The sequence below is a fragment of the Lotus japonicus genome, chromosome 4 (assembly GCF_012489685.1).
Source record: "Lotus japonicus ecotype B-129 chromosome 4, LjGifu_v1.2".
In the NCBI taxonomy this organism is placed as follows: Eukaryota; Viridiplantae; Streptophyta; class Magnoliopsida; order Fabales; family Fabaceae; genus Lotus; species Lotus japonicus.
The window spans coordinates 3526786-3552781 of NC_080044.1; the positions used below are offsets into that span (position 1 = coordinate 3526786).

Here is a 25996-nt window from a genome sequence, read left to right on the forward strand (position 1 = left end):
TACGTGACAATGATGAACTGGTACAAGTATACGTTGACAACCATTATTATCGAATTTCAGTGTTCAATGATACAACAAGACTCAATTGTTGGCAAGTATTCGGCCACGATATCAACCAATTAGGCTAAATTTCAAATCAAGAGATTGGTTACTGCTTAGGCTTGAGATTCATTAGAAGAAGTGTTCTCACTTGAAAGTTAGTAAATTGGTTATGCCACATGCATGCATGTAACTTTGAATTAATGGAGATAAACATCAAAGTTTGATTGTAGAGACCTGGCGAGAGAGGTGTGGGGTGATTTAATTTGTTGGTTTAGAATCGAGTGAGGAAGTGATGTTTTATCGATGCAGCAGTGTAGTAGCTTTCAAAGCCTGAAATGAAGACTTGAGGACATGACATGCTTCCCCAGGGGCGGAGCCACCGGGGTGACTTAGTTTCGTGTAAGCATCGAGCCATTTATCACCAACTAGTAGATGAAGCTTCTGAACCACAAGGGTCAAATTGCTCCAACATACAATTCCACATAGGTTTTTGTTCTTTCTTTTTTTCAAACGAAAAACTTTAATCAGATCAGGAGGAACAAAATTTGGAAATTGGTAGGTGGGGGAAGGTTTGGGTGAGGTGCGGGGAAGGTGAGGAAAGATGTGGCGGAAAGGGGAGAAGGCATCACTGGGGAAGGTGGTGGGGGGTTGTGTGGTGGCTGGAAAAGACATGGGGAAAGAGGAAAAGGAAGGTGGAAGAGAAGGGCCAAAAAATATTAAAGAGAATTTGAGAGACTAAAAGTGATATTAAACATTACATGTGTACACTTTCATCCGACTAGGATTTTTACGTGGGCAGTAGCCGTGGTGGAGGATGGTGATGGTGGTGGGGGTAGTGGTTGCGACGATGGAGGGTTGTGGTTATGGCGGCGACAACACTAATGATAGTGAAGGGTCGTGGCGATAGAGGGTGGTTGCGGTGGTGGAGGGTGAGGGTGACACTGGTGGTGGTGGCAGTGGGTTGTGGTTCTAGAGGCGGCGGTAGTAATGGTGGCCGTTGTAGTTGAGGGTGGTGATGGCGAGGCGAAGGTAGGTTATGGTGGTGATGATCGTGGTGGTGGGGGTGTGATTGTGGCGATGACGAGACAACAATGATGGTGACAATGGTGGAGATGATAATGGTGGTGGTAGCGGCGATGATGGTGATGACAATTGAATTCAAGTAGCTAGCTACATCACAATTTTATCAGTCTTAACGTTAGCACCATATAATGGATAAACTCATATATATAATGTATCGTATAAACTTACACTTATATCTAATACAACCTACCAAATAAATTCTAAGTGTTAATATGTTTTAGATAATGATATTTGGTGATGGAATGAATAATTAAACTATAATAGTGTATTTAAAGAACATTGTATTTTAAATTAAACTCATATTTTTTTCCTTAACCAACATTGTAAATATCTTTAAGTCGATATCGGTGAGATTATTCCATCTTCTCACTATCAGCGAACTAAACAGTAGATGATTGACCAATGAATTTTTCCATTCATAAGTACTGAAATTCAAACCTCAACCCACTTGCTTAAATTATACTAATATTAAATGAGAGTAGGTACGTAAGAATTTATAAAACCATTAAAATCTCATACCTTTATATAATTCCATCCCATGCTATTGGAACATAATTGAGATTAAAAACATATGTCATATCACATTTGTTACCCCGTGGAACTCGTGGGAAGTGGAGAACCGCACAATGAACAAACAATACTGACATTCGGAACATACATTAAAACATATGTAGTTCGTACTACATGAATCATTTATTACACCACTTAAGTAGCTACATGGACAAAAGACATTATCCATTATGATCCATTTCAATTCGCTCAGAGATCATCAAGTCTTGCAGGCAGGAAGAGGAGAACCGCACAAACACTTGTTATGAGCATAGGAATACACATCAAACCTCTGCAAGTTACCACCCTGTGGAATCTGACCACAAAGACTATTGTAGCTCACGTTCAACTTCTTCAAAAACTTGAGCCCAGTTAATTCCTGTGGTAGCTTCCCATAGACACGATTGTTCCTAAGATCAATCGTGTTCAAGTTACTCGACAGCCCAACTTTCCCCAAATCAAAAGCCAAAGAGTTTCTAGCAAGTATGATCTTCTGGGTATTTTTCTTTGACCCAAAAAACACCGACGCATCACCCTCCAGCATGTTCATGGATAGGTCAACAAATGCCAGATTCAGCTTTGACAAAGAAGCTGGGATTTTCCCTGAGAGCTGGTTGCGGTTGAGCGTCAACGAGGTGAACAAGTTAGAGAACGACCCGTAGGAGTCCGGGATGGCGCCGGAGAGCTTGTTGTCGTTGGCAGTGATTCCAACGAGGTTGGGGAGGGTGGAGATGGAGGAAGGTAAAGGGCCGGTGAGTTTGTTGTAGGAGAAGTCGAATGTGACGAGGGTTTTGATCTGGGAGAGGAAGTCAGGGATGTTGCCGGAGATGCCGGTCTGGCTGATGTATATGTAGTGGAGTGAGGTGAGTTTTGTGATGGCTGAAGGGATGGGGCCGATGAGGTTGGGGATGTTGCGGAGGGAGAGGATGTTGAGGTGAGGGAGGTCGCCCACAGAGGGAGGGATGGGGTGGGGGCTAGGGAGGGAGAAGCCGGAGAGGTCGAGGTCGTTGACACGGTAGGTTTTGGTGTCTGTGTCACATGAGACGCCTTCCCAGGCAGGGTCACAACAGTCAGTGGTGGCATTCCAAGAGGAGAGCTTGGCCGGATTGCCGAGCTCTTTCTTGAATTGGAGGAGGGCGGTCTTGTCTTGTGGGTTGCATTTTTCTGAGAGTGATGGAGTGAAGAAACATGTAACGGTTAGGAGGAGTAGTAGTAGTAGAACTGGGGTGGCTGAGGAGAAGAACTTTGCTGCCATGTTTGTGCTTGGATTTGATTTGGGGATGTGTTCGGTTTATATAGCCGGTTTGTGTTGAAAAATGAAGGTTGTTAAAAAAGATAGGAACTAAACTACACCACATACACCTCAATCTTTAGATATAAGTATATCAAAACTCATCTAGGAAAAAGTTGATGATGGCTTTGTTTGAGAGTTTCTAATAGATCAAAATGAATCAGTTTTCTAATAGATGCAGCAAGATGTGGGAATCGTCTATGTTGATGGGTGCTGAGACTGTTGTGACAGCTCATTGTCGGTATGTTTTACTATTTGCAGTCAACCCACGTAATGTTAATTAATGTCATGAAATTCGTAAGAATGATCAACTGGTCCAAGTTTGCTTTATAAATAGAGTAATGATATATACACACCTCATCTTTTAAACACTTCATTTTCACATATTTTTGTTTCTAGCTATCTCATCTTATCATCTATCACATCTCATACTTTCCCTCTCTTACTTTTTCTTTTTTTCCTATCTTTCTCCTCCTTTTGAGGTGTGAAGAAAACATTTTCCTTATAAATATACCTTCTCTGTTGCTGTTGCTGATTAAAAGAAACACACATAGTATTAAAAGTATTATTAATTTTTTTAATTTTCATAAAAGTATTAGTTGTTTTTCTATTTTATCTTTTAAAATGTATTTTATTTTTTTCATTTATTTTCTCATAATGGTACTACTTGGAAAAAATATTAAATAATATTCTCTTAAAATTCTAAGTGAATTGATATATATAGACAAACTTTTTCCTTTTAATACAGTTAATAAGGAACAAAGTGAGTAACTATTATTATTATTATCTTTTTTAACTGGAATTCATTCAACACGAAATCAAACGAACCTAGAGGTCATTAAATCATTCAAGACTAAAGCATGAAACACCGGAGGAATCTCCTCGATCAATCCACACAAATTTGAATACAGTAGAGTGTCTTCGCCATAAAGTCAACCACACTATTTTCAGTTCTACGGACAAAAGACAAATTAAAAGAAAGAAATGATGAGGCTAGACCTCTGCAATCATTGAGAATTGAATAAAAATAGGAGCTACCCACTAAGCCCCTTCTCCAAGCCTCGAACGACCCCAAATAATTGGTCTCAAAGCAAACACGGCGGAAGCAAAGGTTCAATTCGTAGCAAGGAAATCGCTCATCTGAATGCAAGAACCTCAGTGAGCTAGGGAGAAGGTACCTCCACCAGGAAGGCTGCAACAACCGCGATTTCCTAGCTACCATGATTGCGCTTGACTAGCCCAAGACCTGCACCTCGAATGGTCGTGTCACTTTGATTACCAGAGTCGGAGTACGCTACCAAGAAGAAGACGACACTCAAGGGACCTGGTTGGGTAGCACAGACGTCACCGAAGCCAACATATATAGCTCCCAGTAGCAAAATCGACTCACAGGAAGGATTCACACCACGAAAGACGAGATTATTTCTAGCCTCCCAAATTGCATAGCAAAACGTGAAAACCAGCAACACAGTAGCAGAATTGCGCTTTGAAACAGGGACTACATAAAAACATGAAACTCGCGCTCCTCCCCAAATGAGCACCGAGCGGTGAAGTGAACCACCACCTTCGCACCACCGAGTGGCATAAATGACTTATATTTCTTTCTAATCTACCTTGCGCGCTCGCAATAGAGAAATCTGCATGATTGCCTTCGCCATGGGAGGACAAAAGATAAATTCCATAAGGTCTTGTTACAGCTCTATTTCCCCCAACACAAATAGATATGAAACCAACTTCTCTCGCCATCTCCTCCTAAAAAACTAGCGGGCTCCCCGACAGCAGCCAACATTCATCTACATTGCTGTTTACCATTTGGATGTATATGTTATAAAGTGATAAGAAGATAAGTAATAGATGTATATGTGATGTGATCCGTACAATTGAAAGATAAAATATGGAGAAAAAATATTTCAAGATGTATGTTTGGTGATACACATACATATCATTGATTCATTACTGATTTTTGTGTTAATGATACATCAAGACTTAAAGACTCAATTATGCACTTAATATTTTCTTTGAACATCATCAATGCAGTTCATAGTATTTCACTATTTCGGCTACAGCTTAGCCTTGAGAATTGAGATTCATTAGAAGAAGTGTTCTCACTTGAAAGTTAAGTTAGATTGGTTATGCCATGTTTAACTTTGATTGGTGGGAAGTTGCTTAGATTTACGGATGGTTATGCCACCATGTGTAACTTTGATGGGTTGTGGTTTTTTTTTTATATGCAATGGATTTTATATTTATATTAAAAGAAAGTATAATGGGTACTTCAACCCAATACAAGTATTAAAGATAGTATCATAATACTAAATAAAGCTACTTAGAATGTGATATATAGTTTTTAGTTTTTACATTCAGAAGCTTAAAATGTTTTGCCCATTATTTATATTCAACAATTTAAAATTCTTGTATAAAAAAAAGCGGAAAAAAAAAGCAGAAGGTATAAAAGACATTCACGTTTTAAGAATGCGGGAAAAACCAAAACATCAAACCAGAGTAAAAAGATGGAGCGCGAAAATGAGAGATCGAATCCAGAATGAAACAGAAATGAACAAGGTAAAAGGGAAATTAAAAGGGGAAATAAATATTGTTTTGTTTGTTGGTTGAAATAGAATCGAGGGGTTAAAAAATTAACGTAACAATTTCATGATCAAATAATAATTTGAGGAAGAGACTCTGTCCTCCAATAAGCGTTCCTAAAACACTCTAAAATAACTCATAATGATTGCTATTGAGAGGTTGAAGACGAGATAGTTGAATGAAACTTAAGTATAAGGCGCAAATAGATGAATAAAGGTTTAAATGACTACAAGTAAAAGCAGGAAATGTAAAATTAAGGCTGAGAAAATAAGTGAAGACCGAAAAAGTAAAGGATATAAATAGAAAAACCGCAAGAAATTTGTATGTTACATGTATTGATAGTTTGATTGTCCGTCCTTTATAAATCAACTAAATATAATAGTTACACAAGTTATTTGCAAATTGTGGGATGTTAGTATTTTCTCATTCCTAATCAACGTGGAAGACCATTTTATCTTATACTCTCACTTTTCATTCCTCTCATTAACTTTCCCCACTAAACATAGCTTATTTATGTTGCCTATGTTGACTGCAATAATAACAAATTACAAAGTACAAACAATGGGCTGTCACGAGAGACTCTTAACCCCATCATTACCGATCACACATCCTTCTGCTTCTAGTAGCTATATATATATATATATATATATATATATATATATATATATATATATATTAAACAATAAAATTTTCTTTACACTTAAAAACACACTTTCACCTTGATGTATATGAACAAAAAAGAGAGAATTGGGAGATTTGATATGTAATGCGATAAGAATAAAAGTGAGATAGAAAATAAAAAGAGTAAAAATGAAATGTGAGAAAATGTGAGATGTTAATAAATCATAACCCATATATTATAAACCCAACCCATCCCCATCCATTTTAATTTCCCCAGCCAACAAAATCAAATCAAATCCCAGCATACAAACATGACAACCAAGTTCTTGTCTTCTGCTACCCCACTTCTACTGCTACTCCTAACCATTACATGTTTCTTCCCTCCATCACTCTCAGAAAAATGTAACCCACAAGACAAGGACGTCCTCCTCCAATTCAAGAAAGAACTCGGCAACCCCACCGAGCTCTCCTCGTGGAACGCCACCACCGACTGATGCGACTACCACGCCTAGAAAGGCGTATTCTGCGACACAGACAATCAAACCTACTGCGTCAACATCATCAACCTCGACAACTCAACCTCAGCCAACCCTACCCGATCCCTCCCTCGGTCGCAGACCTCCCTGATAGGAAGTTAATTCCTATAGAGAAAGAAATCTAAGAACCCTAAAACTAAAGCTAAGACAATAAAGAGAAAGATAAAATACTTCAATTTTCTTGTTATCCATTCAAGATAAAAAGATACAATTTATAGCTAAACATAATTCTCTAGATGACCAACAAGTGGCATCATCCTAATAAAGTGAATAAACTAGAAGTTGACACCTAATAAAAGTTTGGACATTAAACCTATATTAATAAACTATAGATAATAAAATGTAAAGTGCATAAGGCCCAATAACCATATATAAGCCCATCAGAATAAGCCTTCTACCACTCCCTCACCTCCACTTCCTCTACCTGATCACCAACATCCCCAACCTCGTCGGCCCCATCCCGCCGGCCATCTCAAAACTCACCGAGCTTAACTACCTCACCGCCAGCCACACCAACATCTCCGGCCACATCCCTGCTTTCCTCTCCCAGATGAAAACCCTCGTCACGTTCGACTTCTCCTACAACAACCTCACCGACCCTTTACCTTCTTCCATCTCCACACTCCCCAAGCTAGGTGGAATCGCCGCCAACGACAACAAGCTCTCTGGCGAGATCCCGGACTCGTTCTCGAAGCAGTTCACCTCGCTCACGCTCCACCGCAACCGGCTCTCCGGGAAAATCCCAGCTTCTTTGTCGAAGTTGAACCTGTCTTTTGTGGACCTATCCATGAACATGTTGGAGGGTGATGTGTCGATGTTTTTTTTATAATAATCCGTAATACGGTAGAAGCAAGAGAGAAAACTAACGCTGTATTGTTTTCTTGATAATAGAAGGTTATGCGGCTCTCTATATATACAGAGACCACATAACACACAAACTTACACAGCAAGCAAGTAACCCTAGCCGCCACATAGGCTGGGATACTAATTAAACAACTAATAACATAACCCTAGCTGCCACATAGGCTGGGTTATTAAACAATTAATAATAATATAAAAAACAATACTAATTACTAATTAACTAAATCAACTATTATCTCTAATATTTTTGTTAGCGGAGGACTACCGCAGCACCTTGTTTATGAGGCGCTAGCGTTGTAGCTTTGTCTTTTTGTTTTTTAAGTTGTATCTTACCAAAAAAAAAAAAAAAAAAGAAGATCATACTTGCTAAAAACTCGCTAGCTTTTGATTTGGGGAAAGTGGGATTGTCGAAGGACTTGAACACGATAGATCTTAGGTACAATCGTGTCTATGGGACGCTACCTCAGGGACTATCTGGACTCAAGTTCTTGCATAAGTTGAACGTGAGCTATAATAATCTGTGCGGTGAGATTCCACAGGGTGGTAACTTGCAGAGGTTTGATGTGAATTCATACGTTCATAAGACTAGATGATCTGTGTGCGAGATGGGTCAAGATGGATAATGGGTTTGTCCATGGAGCTACACGGGGTATAATAAATTATTCATGAACAACTTATCTATATATATATATATAAAGGGGACTTGAACTTTTTTGCATTGATTACCACATTTGTATTAAATACATTAGATAATAAAATACAAACTAAAAAATAACTACATTTACTTTATTATTCATTATATTAATTAATAATTGTTAAACTTTTCAATTTCCAAATTAAAAAAAAAACTTTTTCAATTTCCCATATTTTAAAATAATTTTTAATAGTGATTAAATTTTAACTATTAATTATAACTTGAAGACAAATTTTGAATAATAATAATTTAAATTGACTAACTTTACATTAATAAAAATATATAGTAAAATAAATTTTACACTTATAACTAATTGTAAAAAAATTCAAACTCTTCTATATTAAAATTAAAATTTTAATTTTAATTTTAATTATAATCATAAGTTGATGAATTTTAAAAATTAACCAACAAAACTAATTACTACATTTTACGTATAAATAAAAAATGAAGTGCTAAAGTTAGATACAGAAATAACATGAATTAATATCTTTTAAATAAAAATAAACATGTTAAATATTGAAATTAGTTAATGGTTGAATGCTTTTTGTAAATATATATTTTGGAATTTACTTTTTTTTCGAAAGAGAAATATATATATATATATATATATATATATATAATATTAGAGTGTTGAGAAATATCTCCTCTCAATATGGGTACAATAACATAGGAATTTACTTTTAAAATCTGAAATGATTATGCATGTTGTTTAAATTGACTATAATGTAGTTTTGTGTAATTTTAAATTAATTTGTGATTTTTCTTAATATTGATAGTAATAAATATTTTTTGAACGTAATGATAGTAATAAGTTATTGATGAATATTTTATGTTATTAACTATTAATTGTCAACTTTTCATTTTCTTATACAAAAGAAAAATTTATTACGTAGTACTTAAAAATTGTTAGAATATTAATTATCAATCATAAATTGAGAGAAAAAAAAATTAAGAAACATATTTATATGTAGACAATATTAATAATTTAAATTAAATAGTAGTAAATATAAAATTTATTAATGAACAATCTAGAAAATTAGTTTCAAAATTAAATGAATGTCTCTAGAAGATATTTACTATTAAATATACTGCATGTGTGTATTATTTGAAAAACATAGTAGTAAAAATATTTTCTCAAGTTTTCTTATGTTATTAATAATATTTTCTTTTTCAATTTTTTTTTTATATTTCAGTAATATAGTTTATTTACATAAAGAGAATTCGAATACCAAGGTATCCCCACAGCCGAAAGCCGTGAGATTAATCTCTCGCTTGAAAAAAAAAAGAATTCGAATACAAGTAATTTAATGCATCAAAAAACTGTAATACTATCTATTTCGATGTCTAAACACAATAATTTTTTCTGTTATATTTATATTTAAGAAATATTTTAATATTTATTATTTATATAATTACACTATAGTAATTTTCATATAATATTAAAAATATCGTAAATAAACCCGTGCAACGCACGGGTATAATATCTAGTATTCTTGTATATGTAATGTTACCGTAAAAAATATTTCCTTTTCAAAAAAAATACACTATGTATTCAATTATTGCATGTATTACAATTCCAACCGGTGTATGTTTTGATGTACTTACAATATTTTGTCTCTTATAATGGTTTGCGGTACTGCTTGTGATCCCAATCAATTTCATTTTGTTTATAAAAAATATCATACACTATGTAATGGATAGTGTTTGTCCCACGATCGAGTACCACGGGTAACAAATTAAATGAGATCCATGTAGGAGCTATATATGTTTTGATGCCAATTATGGATTGATCTTGGCTCATGCTCGTCTTCCATGTAAACCGTATTGTGAAAATTGTTCGGCTTATTCGAGATTAATTTCTATGGATCGACGGTGTAAAGTTTTTTTACACCATCAACCAATCATATTTTAAGAATGTGGGAAAATCTCTCTTTTTATTTAATTTCATTAATTGACGTGACACATATTTGAAATCTGATTGGTTAACGGTGTAAAAAAACTTTACACCAATAGAGATTTGAAGGTGGAGCATGAAGGAAGAAGATCCTGTCAGAAAAGGAAGTTAGATAATCTCTCGGAGTTACAAGTTGAAATTCAAACCCTAGTTTTCAAATCGTACATTGAATAACATAAAAAAACTTAATAACGATATGTTATTATTTAATTACTTTAATTTTTAGAAATTACAACCACAAATCATCCGTCGTTTTTTTAATAAAATAAAAAAATTATCATTTAAAATACTACATGAGGTACCATACCCAAAAAAATATTTTGGGTACCACAAAGTTCACCTCCTCTTATACCATGGATTGTCCATTAAAAGCTTCTTTGTTGTTTCAGAATCCCCAATAGTTTCTCCTCTATTTCAGCGCTCAAACATGCAGCAATAATAACAACATGAAGAGTAGAAGCTGGGTCACGAAAAAATATTTCAAATTAGGAGGCAACTGCTTCAATTCCAACAATGGATGAGCCTAAAAAAATTCATTTGGTCTTGGATCCAGATCAACAATGTCACGTAGGACACACACTAGGTACGTAAACGGTTATACAAGCACATTAATGACCATGTAAGCACGTTTTGGAGACAGAGATAGATAGTCAGACTAACATGATCGACATTTGAATGAGCCAGAAACTAATTTGCCAATTTTCATAGTAGAATGGTTAATGTGATCAACCGTATATCTTTCAAGATACAAAGGGACTAATTACCTTAAATACTTGAAGTCATACAAAAGTTAAATATGATTGCCTGAGATATAGAGATGATGGTAAAACAAGTTTGAAACATTGCGTCAATTAACTTAACCTGCCTAGCCAGAGCTAGGTGAGCTGGAGTCCCAAACCCACTTTAACTTGCTCCGCCTAATCCTCCAAGGAGATGGGTTGGCTTTTTATTTATATATATATATAATTTGCTAAGTTTTAATATTTTTTATTACTTTCTTATATGTTTCTTTATCCTTTTAGTCGTTTTAGGTGAGCCAATCTATCAACTCATCTCGTTTCAGAAGATTAGGCCTATGTTTTTTTACGGACTAACGCACTAACTTGCCAGTTCACCTCCAAACGAGAAGAAATGTAAGGTTAAACTCAAATTCCGACGTGAGATCAACCCACTACCATTTATAAGGGGTTGGTAGCGAAGATAGAGCGCGGGACGAATTCACATGTTTTGTCACGCTTATTAATGTGAAGTACATATGTGGTAACAAAATCTAAAAGAATAATGTAGGCTAGGAAGGGGTTGGTTGGGAGGATAGGCCGGAGCGAGTTGACTTACATTGTCATCTCTATTCATGTGACATGTTCCCAGTCAGATCGAGATCGACTGAACCAATTCGGTCCAGTTTTCAGAACCATGAGGAGTTGGTGGCGAGGATAGAGTGAAGCAAGTTGACTTACATTGCCACCTATAGTCAATGTGACATGTACCCGGTCGGATCGACCGATCGACTTTACCCATACGGTCCGGTTTCCAAAACATTGGTAACAAAATTGAGAATAAAAGGCTGAGACAGACAATAGGAGTCAGAGAAAGAGAGACCAGAAAGGGGGCTGCAAGACTGAGAGAGAGCTTCTACTGCACACTGTAACCGTCGCTCGCGCCACACCCTCGCCATTTCTGCTCTGAAAGGTAACTTCTCAGATCTTCTTCTTCTTCAATTGTTCTCTCTTTGCTCTGATTTCCCCCTTTGATTTTTCTCCTCTCTGTTGTTATGTAGAATCTCGCTTTGGATTCACAGAGCTTGTTTGATGGAACAGGTTTGCGTTTTGAACTCCGAACTTTGTGTTTTTCTCATGATTGTTGAAATACTCGCCGATTGTTTATGTGTTTGTGTGTGTTTTTTGCAGTACGAGAAGGTTGAGAAGATAGGTGAAGGAACCTACGGGGTTGTTTACAAGGCCCGGGACCGTGTCACCAACGAGACCATCGCGTTGAAGAAGATTCGCCTCGAGCAGGAAGATGAGGGAGTTCCCAGCACCGCCATTCGTGAGATTTCTCTCTTGAAAGAAATGCAGCACAGGAACATTGTTAGGTATTCTGTGTAATGTGTTTGATATTGATCATGAAATTGATGGGTTGACCAAGAATTTTGTTCATCCTGTAGGATTACGAATTAGGAAAATAGGATTGTGAATGTTCAGCGTCTCGAAATGGGGGTTCATTATGTGCAGTTTTTTAGAATATAACTGCTACATGTAGTACAGTCATAGATCATCAGTGTTTAGCTGCTAAATTATCATAGATGATGTGAAAGGCTGGTGGTTTGATTGGCTTTATGCGTCTTTGTTGGAGTGGGTGATTATGTTGGTGTATTATGATGTTGTTGATAGTTTATGCATTTGTTCATTGAACAAGTCTGTGTATTTTCATGGTCACTACGGTGCTGGATATGTATATTGTTACATTGTCATGTGATCCGTGTTCTTCACAATTCTGCCCCCCTGTCTAGTGTTAACCTGTTTTCTGATACTAAAAATCCATTTAGTTAATGTGTATGTTTGGGGTTTTATCAACTGGTAATGTTGTCTGAAGATATCATCCAACAGACCCTACAACTGGGAATTGTTCATGTAGGTGAGCGCTGGATGCATCAATGATTGTGTAAACACTTTCATTTGTGCATCACTGCATCCTGCTTCTTCTGTCACTGAAAATCCATACTTAATGTCCCTGTGGTTTTCTAGGTCCCAGCATAATGCCCCTAAGTGATATAGATTCCATTTGGGCTGGATGCCCCAACAAAACCTGCTTAATTCAGTTCCTTTAATTATGTTGCTTCATTTACTTCATATATTGTTGTCCTGATGTTATTCTGGCTAGCCGTTTCTTTATTGGGTTATTTACGGATGGTACTTATGTGGATGACAGGTTGCAGGATGTTGTGCACAGTGAGAAGCGATTGTATCTGGTTTTTGAATACCTTGACTTAGATCTAAAGAAGCATATGGATTCTTCTCCAGAATTTTCAAAAGATCCACGACAAGTAAAGGTGTGTGTGACATCTCTATTTTTCTTTTCTTCAGCTATTTTTGTGCTTTTTGTAATGAAAAGTTCAATTTTTATAAGAGTGAGCAAGAAATGCAACCCAGCCATTGACTGTATGGTTTTACTATCCTCTGTCTTGTCTTTCCATTAATTAAATTAAACATATATGAGAACTAGTGATGATTAAATAACATTATGGTTGGCAACATAGCTATAGCTTGTCAAATGCATGTCTATGCATATTATACATGTCTCATGAATTTTGTGATGAATTACTAGTTATGTGGATAGCAATTAATTGGTATGACTTTTCCCATAAAAGTTCCCTATTTCCGCAGACGAGTGATGGATTGGTTAAGTTTGGCCTTTAGCATTCTGACTGGGACTGTTAAGTGCTTTTTGAAACTGAAGGTTCTTTGTGGAATTCTCTGTTCTTAAGAAACAATAAACTGGGCGAATAGGCTAATTGTATCTTATTCATTTTCAGATTTTGGTTGCATGTTTGTTCAAATATTATCTGAAGTAACTTTGTTGGTTCAAATCATTGCAGTATGGCAATAAAGATACTTATGGACTTACAAATTGTTTATTTATGTATATTTTCCTCCCCTTCTCATTGCCTACCTCTTCAGTTTTGAACTATATGAGCATGAGCATCTTTGCATGTTTGTATGTTTATCCTGACTATATATTTCCACATTATCATATATCAGTAATATGAATATATTTACTCTTGGATTCAAAAAGAGATGATCTTATTCTGGCTTGTGCAGATGTTCCTTTATCAAATTCTTTGTGGCATTGCTTACTGTCATTCACATAGAGTTCTTCATCGAGATTTGAAACCACAGAATTTATTGATAGATCGCAGCAACAATGCTCTAAAGCTTGCAGATTTTGGATTGGCTAGGGCATTTGGAATTCCTGTTAGAACATTTACACATGAGGTTTGTTTGCTACCTTATATTGGCTTTTGGTCATTTGTGGAGATAATCCAATTTGTACATTTACATCAAAACCTCAAGATTTCTTTTAAATTATGTGTGAGGGCCGAGGAAGACCAATAATAGTGGCTTTATCTTTTCTTCTTCATTATTTAGTTATTATTAAATTGAGGAGAAGATTATGGGAAACTTGTGTAAGGTGGTTTGCTTATGCTAGACAGCTAGAGGAAGACCAATAGTAGAGGCTCTAGTTCTTTTTTCTTCTTCTTTATTTACTTATAATTTAATTGAGCATAATAGAGGCTTTAGTAGACCGCTGATTTGTGAAAAAAGTGGACCGAAGGACGATGACTAGATTAAAAAAGGTTGGGGGGGGGGGGGTGAACTGGGAAAGCTATAAGAGAGGCTAATAAGAATGACCTTTATCTCAGCGGGTTTGCTGAAAATTTGGATTCTAATACTTGATAGGACGCAATTTAAAATCCTGAATAGAATGTTAATTCCTACTGTTCTCTCTAGGGATAACGTGAACTTAACCATAGTGTGGTCATAACTGACTCATAGGAAATCAATTTTCTTCATAAGTTTTCATATTAACATAAAGAAGTTTCATCTTACAAACTCTGAAAGATTATTGATATGTTTTATATTATGCATCTACTAATGTTGAGAACTTGAGATTGTCGCCTTTCTCATAAATTTGAATATTACAATACATGAAATATTTAAGTTGATATTGGCAGTATGAATTCTACAAGTAATCCCGTGCTCCATGTTCTTTTTGCTATTTTTATGTACATACTACATATTAGTTTTAGTGTGTAATCTTCATTATTATTTTTTCCGAATGAAACAACTGAAGTTGTTAAATTGTTACTAAAGAGATTGATATACAAGATTAGATTCTTTAAGTAGCTTAAATCTTGTGAAAAGTAAAATGGTAGTTGAACTCTAAAAAACATAATATATATTCTTGTTTTTACATTATAGTTTTTCTGATTTGTTGTAGGTGGTGACATTATGGTACAGAGCTCCAGAAATTTTGCTTGGATCCCGTCATTATTCTACCCCAGTTGATGTTTGGTCAGTGGGATGCATATTTGCAGAGATGGTAAACCAACGACCTCTATTCCCTGGGGACTCTGAGATCGATGAATTGTTTAAAATATTCAGGTGAATAGATTTTTTGTGATAAATTTCAGTTATTTTGAAATCATATTGAATTCTGCGAGCTAAGAACTTATCAAAGAGTTCCCCATAAATTCCACTAACAGTCTCTATACTTAAATTGGAAGTATGAGACAGATATGTACTGGGATTTTGCAACTGTACATCAATCTTAATAATAGGGATTAGGGAGGTTGCAAATATTTTCTCAATTTTTAATTGATAGAGGTTGTGATGGGAGAATCTGAACATATATATGTAATGCTTTTAAGTATCTATGCAAGTAATATGAATGATTAGCTAAAAGAGTTTTACCAAGAGCTAACTATTTCAGATATCAGCTATGTGATGACCCCTAGATGCTTTTAGTGCTTTCCAAGGAAGATTATGATTTCAAGGATCTATGGAATTTTTAGTTGCATATATGATAGTGCATAATGAATGCCTTTGAGGTAATCATCTTGGTTTCGGTTTTAAATAGTTTCTTGGAATGATTGACAGCTTGACAGGGTCTTGCAGGTGGCTGAAGGGTAAATCAGGCACCAGCCTAAAGCACCTATATCAATAAAGAAAAAATATTAGAATTTTTTATTTTATATAATACTTGATTTGATATTTTACATTTTCATATTATAAGAGCTGGGGTTATTATATATTTGTCTGGTCTACACTTCACCACATCTGGTTTTTGGATTTTTTTGTGCCTAAACCATTTTTATATATAGTTTTCTTTTGCTGTAAAGTATTTTGATTAGACATCTACTACTGCTTGAGGGATGTAAGCATAGTTTGGTAACTTGTAGTTGTAGGTGATTGTCAGCCAAAGCTGTAAACGTTCATCATATTTTTAATTAAAGTTCCCTTTTAATTAAACTTTTTATCTAGAGGCCATTATACTGTAGGTATTGCAATCTATATAAGGGGAACAATATACTTTTGCTTCCAAACTGACATGTCACAGATAAATAAACAATGCTATATAGTATGCGTAAATATTTACACATCTTTCCTTATATGAAGAATCATGGGCACACCAAATGAAGATACATGGCCTGGAGTGACTTCATTGCCTGATTTTAAATCAGCCTTTCCCAAGTGGCCATCTAAGGTAATTAAATGGATGCTTGCCTCTAACTTGCATTGATTAATGTTGGTTTTTCATTGCTATGTTTAACTTAATTTTGCATTTTGTAGGACCTGGCAACTGTGGTCCCAAATCTTGACTCAGCTGGTCTTGATCTTCTTTCTGTAAGTACAACATTAGATATATTATCTGTAAAATGATAAAATAAAGGATATATTTCTCTATAATGGTGATAAAATGAAACCAAAGGTTATTTGTTTTTCATCAGAAATGAAGAGACCATACTTTTTGTTCTTTTGGAAATGGATGTAAGATTAGAAATACATTCTGAAGCAGAAACTCTTTACTACCTTTATAGTGGGATTATATGGTAACAATGTTTTCTAAATGAAAGATCATATTTGAATTTACTTCATATGATTTTTTCAGTCCTCTACATCAGTCCAAATTTTGCATTTTTTAAGCTGTCTTCACTTTAGATACTAACATGCAAGTTTATGCCCTTGCTAAAAGTGGTTTTCATTGATTTTCTTTGTTGCTTACCTTAATGTGTGTAATATGTATTACAGAATATGCTTCGCTTGGATCCCACCAAAAGAGTTACTGCCAGGAGCGCTCTTGAGCATGAATACTTCAAAGATATTAAATTCGTACCATGATTTCTCTTCACGAGAGAGGTGTCTATATTAATGTGTAACTTTTATGGGTTTTGAGACTGAGAAACGTGTGCTATGCTTGCTATTTTCTTCAATGCTTTTGGACCAAGTAATATTTCATTTATTTGTTCTTACAGATTTCTTTTTTGTTAGATTCAACTTGAGTGTGATACAAGCAAATTTTTATTTGTTTGGTGTATGATAGGCAGAGTGCTGAATGCTGCTTTTATTTGCTTTCTCAATATATAATGCATCTATGTATGTAGTGTCCGAAATGATTTTTCCCCTGAAAGTTAAAATTTACCGGGCTATGTAATTCAGTATCAAAAATAAAAACTAGTTATATATTTTGACAATTGAGAAAGATTCTTATGTGTTCTGTATATTTTGTTTGTGTTTCTCTGATATAAGGTGTTAGCTGAAGGTTCTAGTTGGTGTTCCTCATTCCTCAAATTATTTTTTACGAAAATCGTATCGTATGTAAGTAGATGACATATTAAAGTTCAGTTTTATGATGTTTCCTAGATAGAAGCACTACCATTTGATATTGGGATGATTAGAGATCGTGGGAGCATATTACAATTAGGGATGAAAATAGATTTTGCGACTGAATTTTCGAATGTCTGAGTTTGATTCATGTTTCAAACTATAATTTGAGTTTCACCTGTTGGCATGTTTAGATTAATTGTTGAGGTTTGATCTTTTCTTAAGCGCGTGATTGTGAGTTTCGGATGGAGGGAATGGGAAGACTTTGAGGGGAGGGAGGCGGCGTGTTATGCCCTCTCTTTGTTTGAAAGTTAAAAATTTCTCAAAACCTCCCAATTTTGGACAATTCTATAAAATAACTATAGGAGAGTCTTTTAGGGGTTCTAAGAAATTCCCAAACCCTTTACCTCTTAATAAAAAACTCAAATAAGGGGAGGTTTCTCATAAGCCTTTCTCTCGCCTTCTCTCCCCTCCAAAATTCAACTCACAAGCACATTCTAAATGTAAAGACTGATCTAAAAATCTATTTCAAATCTTAGATTATAATAAAATATTAGAATATTTCTATATAGTTTCATATGCTCAAGTATGTTTTTTGGAATTATCATAAAAAGTATTTAGAACATCTCTCTCAGATAAGTGAAATATTTTTAAGACTAATTACATGCTTTTAAGATATTGTGTATGGAAATACATTTGTTGAGATATCCACCTCACTTAACGTGAGTCTCATGACTGCCAATTATGGAAAAACCTTAGTGAAAAAAATGTAATTATAATAGAAATGATAATTTTGAATCTATAGTTTTCACATTAACTCAACTTCATATGTCTAAATTGTTTTTTGTTAAATAGCATGAAAGATGACATTTTCAATTAGGTCTCAAAAACATTAGTGCACTTATTAGTTCACAAGTAGGTTTAACACATAAAGAATATATTTTTTGTCTTTTGACAGATGTCGCAACTGATTTGGGAGCAGTTGTCATATCCCTCACAACAAATTTCTTTCCCGATGCTCTCATTTTTGCGGAAGTCTAGCTTATTTACCATTAGATCAACACCTTATTTATAACAGATAAAGAGTTTGTAAATAACACTTACTAAATAGTAATAGTAAAATCAAGGTTCATAAGCATATCAATAGTAGTCCACCTTAGAATTGCCCTAATATTAGACACTAAACTTTTAAAAGCTGCCAACCTAATACCATTTTACAATTCCAGCCAACAAAGGATATGCATCACAATCAAAACATGAGATACGAAATGTAGGTTTAAAAATCCTTCAACAATTCGCAAAATCAATTTTGATCAGAAACTCACATTAGTTTTTCAGTTTCATATAAAATTGATTCTGAAAAATAGCAAGAAAAGAAAAGAAAACTAATCCAAAGAATGCTAGAAAATTTGTAGAAACAATTGCCCCTCCATCATTATCCCCAGATCATGATCATGATCATCATCTACCCATTTTGCTGTTATCTAAACCTAATTATTTCTTCTCATAACCTCTAGCTCTAGCTTGAGCATCTCTCACTTCCCTGAGATACTCCCTCACCACTCTTTCCCCGAACGGGTTCATCTCCGGCGACCCACCGTTCTCTTCAAACGCCACAAGCAACCGACCCACGATTCCATCAAGAGCATCCCACGATTGCTTCGGAGGACAAGGACACGGACCAGGTGGGTACGAATCCCCATAATACTCACAATTCTCAGAGTGAATCTGGGTTTCGCCGAACTGATCCATGTACCGGAGGAAACCCAGAACGATTTCGCCGCCATCGCAGTGACATGATGGCGAATGGTGGTTCTTCACGTACACGCAGAACGTGTTCCAGTCACGTCTCTTTTGGGACTCGTACCTGCTAAAACGAGGACGAGCAACAGGGTAGAATTGCGTCGTTTGTGGTGGTGTGTATGGTGAAAACTCTTCAGTTTGGTTGTAGTTTTCAGGGGAGTTGCTCCGGTAGGATACGGCGGCGCCGGCTGCGGCCGCGGCTGCTGCGGCGGCTGACATGTTAAGGTTGTGAAATTTGGATGATGGGAATTATTGGGTTTCCCTATTTTTTAGTTTTTGGATATTGAATTTGTGGTTTTGTATTTGATGTGTGATCTTGGGAATAGAGGGGTGAGTGAATTAAGGTGGTGGGGAATAGTGTGTTGTTACGGAATAATTGGAGATATAGAAAAACTCATCCTTTGAATTGGTTGGCTTCCCTAATTAATAGCATCTTAGACTTTGTACTTTCACACAAAGTTTCAAGAAGATAGATAAACTTTTTTATATTTTTTTTTAAAAAAGTTAAGATAGATAAACCTTTAACCTTTAGTGTTTTTTTGCAAAAATATAGTATTAACTAAGAGTGTACGCCAACCCATTATAAAAAGTAGGGTTAAATATGTTTTTCGTCCCTAAACTTTGGTCGGAATCCGGTTTTCGTCCCTCCCGGCGTAACTTCCGGATGAGGACCTCAGACTATGACCGTCGTTTGGAAATCGTCCCTGTCGGAGTGGTTGCGTTGACCGCCGTAGACACCTGTCATATTTTGCCCACGTGGCCCTGCCACGTCAATTAATGAAGCTGATGTGGAAAAAAATTAAAAAATTAAAAAAAAACCTTACAAATTAAGAAATTAACATAATTTAAATAAAAAGAATGAAAACCCTAATCAAATAATCCTAAACCCATATAACAATAGAAACTGCCCCCAAAATTTCACAATCTTCACTTGTTATCCCTCTCATACTTCACCTCTCACCTTCACTGTGCAAGCATCGTAGTCTCCGCCGCTGCCACCATCGTCGACGAAGCTTCCACCATCGAGGAAGCACGAAGACGACGTTGCGAAGGTTAGTGCCACTGCTCCTTTGTGTTCATATGCTGGGTTTCACTTCCTCATGCTACATTCTGTTGAGTCTGGTTCATGCTACATCCTCATTTTAGGGTTTTCGAAAAGGGATTTCGTGTTAGGTTTTTCGTTTAAGGGTTTTGGTATTTCGATTTTGGGTTTCTTAAATGTCATTTGTTGTTCTAGGGTTTCTTAATCGGGTTTTTTTTTAATTTGTTAACAAGAATTTCTCGGTTCACCATCTGATTACCCATTATTGTCATTCTGTTGAACATATGTCTTTCAATATGAGGATTCATCATATGGGTCACTTTGTTTCTGAGCCTTATCTGCACTATAGAGAAGGAGGCATTCATGAATATAATGACCTTGAAGTTGACAGGTGGTGCTATTTTGACTGTCTTGATTATGTCAAAGACCTGGGCTATACAAGGGGCAAGTACAAGGTATTCAGGAGGACACAAGAGGATGTGGAGAGTCATAAGATTAGGCCTGTGTTGACAGATAATGAGGCTATGGTGTGTGCTACTTATGCTGCTGAACACAGGGTTGACTTGGAGTTATTTGTGGAGCATGATTCTGAAGACCTTCCTAGGTCACCAGTTGATTTACTGAAGTTTCTGGATGGTAAGAGAAATGAGCATGATGTTGCTGTGAACAAGCCACCACCTAAGGATGGGCCAAACAAGCCTTTCAAGCCTCCAGCTATGAAGCCCAAGCCTGCAGTGAAAGTGGTTAACCCTGCAGCAAGTAAGCAGGTTGACCAGCCATCAAAAAAGCAACCTCCACCTAAGAAGAAGGTTGATCCCCCAGCAAAAAAGCAAGCTCCATCAAAGCAGAAGGGTGATCGCCCAGCAAATAAGAGGCGCCTCCCTGAGTTGTTGTTGGTTTCAAGTGATGAAGAAGAAGTTCTAGTGAATGTGAATGGTAGTGGTCCTTCTGGGGTGCATATGACTGAGGAAGAAGTTGCTGTGAATGAAGAAGAAGTTGCTGCTGCTGCTATCAAAGCAATTAGAGGAAAAGCACCAATGATTGACAGTGAGGAATCTTCTGATACTGAGAATTCAGTGGATGGTATCCACTTCAGTGATACTGAAGAGGGGAGGGAACAAGATATTGATGATGGTTTTGAGGACCCTAACATTGGAGTGGCTGAAGCATTGCTGAGAAAACAATTAAAGGTCATGGCTGCTGGAAAATTTGGTATTTATGATGAGCCTAATGATAATGGTATAGGGGAAGAATCTGGTTTTCATGGTGACCATGAGATGGCTGATGGGTGGCGGAGTGAGGATTTGGATAGCATGTCAAGTGGTGATGAAAGTGATGGAGTCAAGATAAATTATCCAAGGTTTCACAAAGAAGACATGAGGGCAGAGTTCAAGTTCAAGGTGGGCATGGAATTCACATCATTGGATGAGTTCAAACGAGCTGCAATAGACCATTCAGTGTTAAATGGGAGGTCGGTTAGGTTTGAGAAAAATGACACAATCAGTGTAAGGGCTGTATGCAAGAACCTTGAATGTAAGTTTGTAATGCTGTGTAGTAAGGTTGGTGGGAAGCAAACATTCTCCATCAAAACCTTAGTTGCAACACATACCTGTGGCAGGGTCTTTAACAACAAATGTGCATCATCTAAATGGGTGGCCAGCAAGCTTGTGGACAAGGTCAGAATTTCAAGAAAGGTGAAACTTAATGAGATTGTTGATCAATTCAAGGTTGGGTATGCAACTGGGATCACTAGGTGGAGAGCATGGATGGCCAGAAAGATAGCATTGGAGATAGTTGAAGGAGATACAAATAATATGATAGTGAGATGAAGCTTAGAAGCTTAGAACCTTCTAGACCCACCAGAGCAAGAATAAATGATAAACCCCATCACATATCAGAAATGCATTACATTGGTTCATTGAACCATTCAGATATAATAGCATGAGAAAAGTGTCTACTTTTGGCCCTTAACCATTTCCAAGCTTTCAACTTAACTTGCTCTAAGATGAGTATTCCTCTAAGATTGTTGCTCGAACAAACTCAACCCCACGAAAAATTGCCTCATATCTTCCCCATTATACTTGCCAAACTACTACCAACCAAATCAAAGATAGCCCAGCCTTGTTACTAAGCAAACTACATCCAGCAAATTGAACAAAATGTTCCTTCGCAGATATAGGTGAAACAAAATAAAGACCCAGCCATTGACACACCAAGCCCCACACCCGCCACACACACGAGCAATTAAAAAAATAGATGAAAGACAGATTCATCCTCGCCACTGCACAACGAACAACGTGGGTCAGCAATTGACATAGACCTTTTAATTAAATTATCATTGGTTTGAATCCTATTAATCAAAATCTTCCATCCAAGGCAATTACATTGATGAGACACTGTAACAACTTTTTCATAAGCTGATCTGACATAATATTTCTCATCCATCTCCTTCACCCAGACTCATCTGTCCCTCTATACATTTAACCTTTGCTAGTAAAAATATAGGATTTTTGAATTGATACATTATGTTTGGATATAATACTCATTAAAAGATTAAAGATAAGATCGATTATGTTTTTCGTTCTCTGACTTATGCACTTGAATCCGAAATAGTTTTTATATGTTGGTGGTGGTGCTGAGTGAGGTTTGCGGTAGGGTTGTTGGATGGGAATAGAGGGTTGTGTGAATTAAAGTTGATGGGAAAAATTGTTAGTTGTTGCGAAATAATTAAAGATAAAGATAAACTGATCCTTTGAATTGGTTGGCTTTCCTAAATAATAGTATCTTAGACTTTGTACTTTCACAAGATAAGCTTTTGTGTGTGTTTGTTAAGATTTTATTAGTAAAAATATAGGATTTTTGAGTTGATACGTTTTGGTACAATATATTACACATTACTCATATAGATTTAAAGCTAATGTTAAATATGTTTTCGGTCCTTGATTTATACATTTAAATTTAAAAAAGTTCCTAAAAATACTTTTTTTTATGGTAGTGGTGGTGTTGGATGGGAGGAGTAAAAAGAAGAAGATGGGGTTGGGTGGTAGCACAAAAAGAGAAGGGAGGAGGAAGATTATCAAAATCGATTCTCTATTAATATTTATTGGTGATTGATTAATGAAAATACATGTCGACAGATAAATAGTTACGTTGAAATGTGTTTTAAAAAGTTGGAATACATCAAAAGGCCCCTAGAATTGTAAAGGGAATCAGTTTCAGGGCCTGAAAAATTTTCGCATCAAATTGGGTCCCTAAGAAATTTTTTTTAATTCAATTAAGGCCAAAGTGTGCCAGACCTCAATTTTGTCCTAGTCATAATTTACACGTGGCTTTTATAATTTTTTTTAATTAAAAAAAAAATAATTCCAACTCATCTCATTTATTTAAAGAGAAAAATTAAAAATTAAAAAATTCCAATTTATTTAACTTTTATCCTAATTATATCTTTAATCTTATCTCCCTCAATCTCCATGGAATCAACAACAACAAATTCAGAAGAAAAAAAAATCCTCAGAATCAACAACAAATCTAACATCAACCACCATCTTCATCTTCATCCTCAAACCCAGAAACAACCACAAATTCAACATCACCCAAAAACAACCACAAATTCAACATCACTCATCGTCTTCATCTTCAGCCCCAAACCACCAAAGAGTCAAATACTGATTTCAAATCAAGGTTTCTTCACATAAAAGCTCTGAATGTCAAGAAGCCACAATCTTCAAGCTGGACAACCCATCAAAATGAACATTTATGTTTTAAATCATAAACATGATATGTGAACCAAATCACAAAACTTCTAGCTCATTAAAAAATCACAAAACTTCTAGCTCATTAAAAAATCACAAACCAGATTCAACCCCTCTTTTGTGTGCTGGCAAGCAGTACAAAATCACAAACCAGATTCCACCACTGAGAAGCTCCACAACGCGATCCACCTCCTCGAGATCCAGCTCCGCTCCGAGTTGCTCTCCCGCCACGACAACCTCCTCTCCCATCTCTCCTCACGCCGACCACGCCCTCTCCACCCTCCTCTCCTCCCTCCAATCCTCCCAACGCCGCCTCCGATCTGAACTCTCCTAACCTCACCGCTCAATCGCTACCAAAACCTCCCACCTCTCCAACCTCCACGGAACCACCGAGCTTCTCCAGCACTCCTTCCACACCCTCGCCTCTGCAAGAAGCTCCGAGACCTCATGGCAGCCGCCGATCCGGATAAGCTCGACCTCGCCAAGGCCGCGCAGTTCCACTCCATGATCCTGAGCCTCTGCGACGAGCACGACCTCGCCGGCATCGACGCCGTAGACGAGGAGCTCCGGTGGGTGAGGGAGAGCGGCGACAGGTTGAGGAGCGAAGCAATGAAGGTTCTGGAGAGGGGAATGGAAGGGTTGAACCAGGAAGAGGTTGGAACTGGGTTGTAGGTTTTCTATAATTTGGGTGAATTGAAGGGTAATTAGATTTAGGTTTTATTTTTTAGGAAATGAGTTGGAAAATAAAATAAAAATATTAAATGGTGTTTAAAAAAATTATAAAAGCCATGTGGAAAAAAAGTTTAAGACACATCAGCAGCTGGCACACTTTGGCCTTAATTGAATTAAAAAAAATTTCTTAGGGACCCAATTTGATGCAAAAATTTTACAGGTCCTGGAACTGATTCCCTTTACAATTTCAGGGACCTTCTGATGTATTAAGCCTAAAAAGTTTTTTTTTTCTTATCGACTATTTCTGATTAAGTTTATTAGCTTGGAAACTGAAAACATATTTCGCCCTTAAGATAGTATATATATATATATATATATATATATATATATATATATTATATTGTTTTGTTATAATAGATAATAATAATAAATATGAATTTTTTTACATCGGAAAAATAAATTACACCTTTTAAATATTAATCTCTGAACCTTTCCCTTCCCAATCCATATGACAGAATAATATATAATTATACATGGTTAGGTTCAAATAAGGTAATTTTTGTTTTTTTTAGTAATTGAAGAAAATATATACCTCTAAAAATTTAGAATGTCCGGAGTTCAAAATATTTAAATTGTCAAGAGTTTGTGGAACCAAGAAATTTTTCGTACCATTCTTTTGAAACTTTCTATGTAACTTTACTAGGTAGTTACCCGTGCGATGCACGGTCACTAATTTTATAAAATTAAAACATTTGTTATTTTATAATCTAAAATATTTAATAAAATATAATTAGTGTTTTATCAATCAAATATACTAAAGATTAATAATGCAATTGATAAGTATTGTAACTTTGTTTAACGAAAAAAGAGAATATAATCAAATTAAAAAAAATAATTATCTAAAGAACAAAGTGTAATATGTCAAAAAATTTATCTCCCTAAGTTTAGATATAGTTATTTAAACTATTATAATTCTTGTTTTTTTTTGTTTTTATTAGATTCAAGTGTCAATGAGTAATTATACCATATTTAATTTAATTTACATCTCACTCAAGTACTAAGTGATTAATATTGAAAAGAGTCTTATAGATATGCACGTTTACTGCAAACCAATTTTATACCAATAAC

General features: G+C 35.9%; 3 protein-coding genes and 1 pseudogene across 3 annotated transcripts; 2 read left to right on the top strand and 2 right to left on the bottom strand.

Annotated features, from left to right (window-relative positions):
- Window positions 1-1680: 1680 nt before the first annotated feature.
- Window positions 1681-3088, bottom strand: LOC130711916 (polygalacturonase inhibitor 2-like). The gene has a single exon (XM_057561697.1). It carries the CDS (start codon window positions 2927-2929, stop codon window positions 1895-1897), a length of 1035 nt encoding a protein of 344 aa, XP_057417680.1. The 5' UTR covers window positions 2930-3088; the 3' UTR covers window positions 1681-1894.
- Window positions 3089-6483: 3395 nt separating this feature from the next.
- LOC130710851 (polygalacturonase inhibitor 1-like) lies at window positions 6484-8162 on the top strand (annotated as a pseudogene).
- A 3589-nt stretch (window positions 8163-11751) lies between these two features.
- On the top strand, window positions 11752-17388 carry LOC130711401 (cell division control protein 2 homolog). Its single transcript, XM_057560994.1, has 9 exons — window positions 11752-11906; window positions 11995-12034; window positions 12125-12309; window positions 13146-13266; window positions 14036-14209; window positions 15216-15379; window positions 16394-16481; window positions 16568-16621; window positions 17027-17388. The coding sequence occupies exons 2-9, from the start codon at window positions 12026-12028 to the stop codon at window positions 17114-17116; spliced, it is 885 nt and encodes a 294-aa protein (XP_057416977.1). The 5' UTR covers window positions 11752-11906; window positions 11995-12025; the 3' UTR covers window positions 17117-17388.
- Window positions 17389-18906: 1518 nt separating this feature from the next.
- On the bottom strand, window positions 18907-19835 carry LOC130711402 (protein LIGHT-DEPENDENT SHORT HYPOCOTYLS 1-like). Its single transcript, XM_057560995.1, has one exon. The coding sequence runs from the start codon at window positions 19619-19621 to the stop codon at window positions 19094-19096; it is 528 nt and encodes a 175-aa protein (XP_057416978.1). The 5' UTR covers window positions 19622-19835; the 3' UTR covers window positions 18907-19093.
- Between the last annotated feature and the right edge of the window lie 6161 nt (window positions 19836-25996).

Coding starts and splice junctions, on each gene's coding strand:
- LOC130711916 (XM_057561697.1), bottom strand. CDS start 2,929: ATGGCAGCAAAGTTCTTCTCCTCAGCCACCCCAGTTCTACTACTACTA.
- LOC130711401 (XM_057560994.1), top strand. Junction 12,310..13,145: donor CAGCACAGGAACATTGTTAG/GTATTCTGTGTA, acceptor TGTGGATGACAG/GTTGCAGGATGTTGTGCACA. Junction 15,380..16,393: donor GAATTGTTTAAAATATTCAG/GTGAATAGATTT, acceptor CCTTATATGAAG/AATCATGGGCACACCAAATG.
- LOC130711402 (XM_057560995.1), bottom strand. CDS start 19,621: ATGTCAGCCGCCGCAGCAGCCGCGGCCGCAGCCGGCGCCGCCGTATCC.